This window comes from Mus pahari, chromosome 1, assembly GCF_900095145.1.
Source record: "Mus pahari chromosome 1, PAHARI_EIJ_v1.1, whole genome shotgun sequence".
NCBI classification, from domain to species: Eukaryota; Metazoa; Chordata; class Mammalia; order Rodentia; family Muridae; genus Mus; species Mus pahari.
Window position 1 is genome coordinate 18,107,728 of NC_034590.1, and position 3,973 is coordinate 18,111,700.

A 3,973-nucleotide genomic window follows, 5' to 3' on the forward strand; every position below is an offset into this window, starting at 1 on the left:
GCGGGCGAGCAGCGGGCGTCCGAGCTGCCAGCGAGCCGGAGGAGGAGCCGCAGCGGCGCCAGGGGCAGCCGGGGAGCAGAGAAGGGCGCCCCAGGTAAGAGCTCCGCGCCTCCTCTGGCAGATTACACGGTCCGGGTCGCCCGGCCCCCGGGTAGGGAGGGACGGGGGCGGGGCCGACAGGGGCGGGGTTTGGCGGAGGAAACTGAGGCAGGACGGAAGTCTCCTGGAGGTGGAGTGGATCCCCTCCACCTAACTCAGGAACAGGCATCTCCAGTCCCATTTTCCTGGATGTGGAAGCAGGGAATCTCCTTTTATGAACACCTTGGAGGAGGGGCCGCAACCCTAGAACCTGTGGGTCTGAGGGAGGAGGCGTCTGAAGTCCAAGAAACTTAGTCTGCAGGAGCAGGCATCTGGGGAACCAGGTCACCTTCGCTGAGGGAGGATGGTTCAGGGGCCCTGGGCCCCTGGGTCTGAGGAAGGAGGCAGCTGAGGACCTGAACAAAGTCTGAGGGAGGAGGCAGCGGGCACTCGCACTCCCTGTAGTGGTGTGGTAAACCTCTGCCCCTGATCACACTCAACACTTCCCATTCCCCCACCTCGGAGCCTGGCCAGCCAGACACTCCAGGTATGCGCAGTCGGAGTCTTGGGCGGGCCCTGGCCTGTCCTGCGAGGAGCGAACATTCCAGGAAGCAGCCTCAGGGACCCAGAGCGTGGGCCGGCGGGGACCCGGGGGTCCAGGCCAGCCCCACCCCCGCCGCGTTTAGTGGAGGAACGGGAGGAGGGGATGTAATCTCTTCCAGTTGCCTCACCTGCCCCTCCTCTCTGCTCCCCCCATCTGCTTCCCATCCCTCCAAAGCTGTCACCTGCACAGGGAAAGGAGGGGGGGGGGGAAACCTCTGGAGGTGGGCGGGGCATCTACTCCAGTGTACCCTAGGCTTTCAAAGACTCTGGAAAGGGTGGCTTTTTTTTTTTTTTTGGAGAGGTCGCGCCCTTCCCCCATTGCCTATGTAACTGGTTTCCTTCCTCCCGCAGGTGGTTGCCCCCTCCCTCTCCTGAGATGTCAGGGAGGAGACTACCTGTATCCTACACAGGGGCCCCACACAGCCTGGGGGCCCCCAGTCCCAGAGTGAGGAGGTGGAGGCGCTGTTGACAGGTCTGGTATTCATTCACCTGCTGCTTTCCAGTCCTGGCCCAGCTTCTAGAATGTTCTAGTCTCTCCATCTCCCTCCCAGCATCTCCCAGCAGCCAAGTCAGACTCACACTCAGGGAAACCAAGGCCATGAGAACGACAGGATCCGAGGGCTCCTCCAGGTTATAGGGACACGAGGGCCAAGTGGCACTGCACGGAGTTCAGATCTTACTCAGGCCACTTCTTGACTGTGTGACCCGGTAGAAAGCATTTCTCCTTGGGTTTGACCGTCCAGCCCTGACTGGCGTGGAACTCGTGCAAACTGGACAGGCCTCCAACTTGTGGCCATCTTCCTGCCTCTGCCTCCTGGTTGCCGAGGTTACAGGTGTGCATCACCACACCCAGTTTTGCCTTTTTATTTAGACTAACTGGATACTCATTATTAACCTAAAAGTTAAACAGTCCCCAGGTTCTAGAGCATAAGGTACTGACAGCTGCCTTCGGGTGGGGCAGGAGGAGGGGGTCCCTGACTTCTGGTACTCAGGTGTCTTCCTTCTCTAACCACGGCCTCTTTCTCTTCAGGTGTGCAAGCCATGCTCCCTCGCCACTCCTGTTCTCTCCTCTTCCTCTTCCTCCTCCCCAGCGTCCCCATGGAGCCCCACCCCCCATCCTCCACCCTGCCCCCATTTCTGGCCCCTGAGTGGGACCTCTTGTCTCCCCGAGTGGCCCTGTCGAGGGGCGCCCCTGCCGGGCCCCCTCTCCTCTTCCTGCTGGAGGCCGGGGCCTATGGAGAGCCGGCAGGGGCCCCAGCCAACCGCAGCCGGCGCGGGGTGAGTGAGACGGCACCCGCAAGCCGCCGGGGTGAGCTGGCCGTGTGCGACGCAGTGAGTGGCTGGGTGACCGACCGGCGGACAGCTGTGGACTTGCGTGGGCGTGAGGTGGAGGTGCTGGGCGAGGTGCCTGCGGCAGGTGGCAGTCCCCTGCGTCAGTACTTCTTCGAGACGCGCTGCAAGGCCGAAAGCGCTGGGGAAGGTGGCCCAGGTGTGGGCGGAGGGGGTTGTCGCGGCGTGGATCGGAGGCACTGGCTCTCAGAATGCAAGGCTAAGCAGTCCTATGTGCGGGCGTTGACTGCAGACTCCCAGGGCCGCGTGGGCTGGCGCTGGATTCGGATCGACACAGCTTGCGTCTGCACGCTCCTCAGCCGAACAGGCCGGGCCTGAGGTCCAGGCTTGGGAACTGCCCAAGTTGAGGGGAGAAAAAAAAAAAAAGCTGGATGCCGAAAGGACCACAGGGGTGGCCTGGCTGCTCTACCGTGCCTTCTGACTGGGAACTGGAATAACCAAAGAATCAAATCTCTCTCAAATTTCAGTCCGTGTGGAATGTATGGTGAAACCAAATGAGGTTTCAAGTGATGAATAGGAGCTCTCCCGGAGGAACTCGACATTAAGAACAATAGCCGATATTTACTATCTACTGTTTATCAGACCTAATATATGACTTTGGCAACCGTTTTAACATCAGAGGACCCTGGCTCACCCTGGCAAAAGGGACAGGAAAGAACGCATGAAAAAGGGATGCATGCGCTGGGGCTAAGCCTCCATCGGTAGGCTGTTTTCTGACTGCCTGGCACGCACACAGTCCTGGGCTCCATCCTGAGCATCGTAAACCATGCGTGGTGGTGCTCATCTTTGGGTGCAGGCAGGTAGATCACAGCCATCCTTAGCTACATAGGGAGGTTGAAGCCAGCCCTGTCTGTATGAGAATCTATCTTAATAAAATAAAAGGCCTGGGACTGGGTGTTGTGGTATGTACCTGTAATCCTAATACTTAAGAGGCTGCAGACAGAAGATTGCCTGGAGGTTCAGGGCAGCCTGGGCTACATACTTAAACTGCTGTTGGGGGCAAGAGCAAATGGGTCAGATCGGAAAACAATGGAAGCAGCTGGCCCCAGAACCTTAAGGATGGGACCTGGGAAAGGCAGTCAGTTCTCAGGAGCCTATGTTCACCAGTCAAGTCTGACCCAGTCAAGGCACACAAGCGTTGCCTAGGAATGCAGCATCCTGCTTTGGTAGTGAACCCCACCACCCAGGGAGTGCAAGCAAGCATGGATACCTCACATCCAGAATGGCCCTAGTCTTTTTTTGTTCAGTTCTGATTTGGAGACAGAGCATCCTCATGCAGCTTATTGGAGGATGGACTTTGAACTTTCTCCTTTTTTTCCAAGGCAGGGTTTCTCCGTGTAGCCTTGGCTGTCCTGGAACTCACTCTGTAGACCAGGCTGGCCTCCACTCCCTAATGCTGGCATTAAAGGCATACATCACCACTGTGTGGCTCCGCCTTGAATTTATCTTCTGCTTCTGCCTCCCAAGTGCTGGCATTGAATGTATTATGCAGTCAGTGCTGGGAATGGAATTCAGGGCTTCCTGCGTGCTGGGCAAGAGCTCCCTCATCTGAACCACACCCCACCACCAACAACAACCTTTCTAATGCTTTGGGACGCATTCTCACCAAGCTCAGGCTGGCCTAAAACTGGAACGTTGCTGAGGACGACCTTAAACTTCTCTTAAAAAAAAATGTCTTCAATTGTATGTGTATGGAGTGTTTTGCCTGCATGTACGGGTATCTTCATGCATGGGTGTCTGCAGCAGCCACAAAAATATTGAGCTCTCTTGGGCCTGGAGTTAAAGTTGGTTGTGAGGCACCAGGTGGATCCTGGGAACTGCTAACCCATTTTCTTCAACCTTAATCTCTTGAGTGCTGTGTGTGTGTGTGTGTGTGTTTGTGTGTGTTTGTGTGTGTGTGTTTGTGTGTGTGTGTGTGTGTGTGTGTGTGTGTGTGTGTGTG

At 57.0% G+C, this 3,973-nt stretch overlaps 1 protein-coding gene across 1 annotated transcript; it reads left to right on the forward strand.

Annotated features, from left to right (window-relative positions):
- On the forward strand, positions 1-3,452 carry Ntf4 (neurotrophin 4). Its single transcript, XM_021217410.1, has 3 exons — positions 1-94; positions 1,033-1,153; positions 1,712-3,452. The coding sequence occupies exon 3, from the start codon at positions 1,723-1,725 to the stop codon at positions 2,347-2,349; it is 627 nt and encodes a 208-aa protein (XP_021073069.1). The 5' UTR covers positions 1-94; positions 1,033-1,153; positions 1,712-1,722; the 3' UTR covers positions 2,350-3,452.
- The last annotated feature ends 521 nt before the right edge of the window (positions 3,453-3,973 follow it).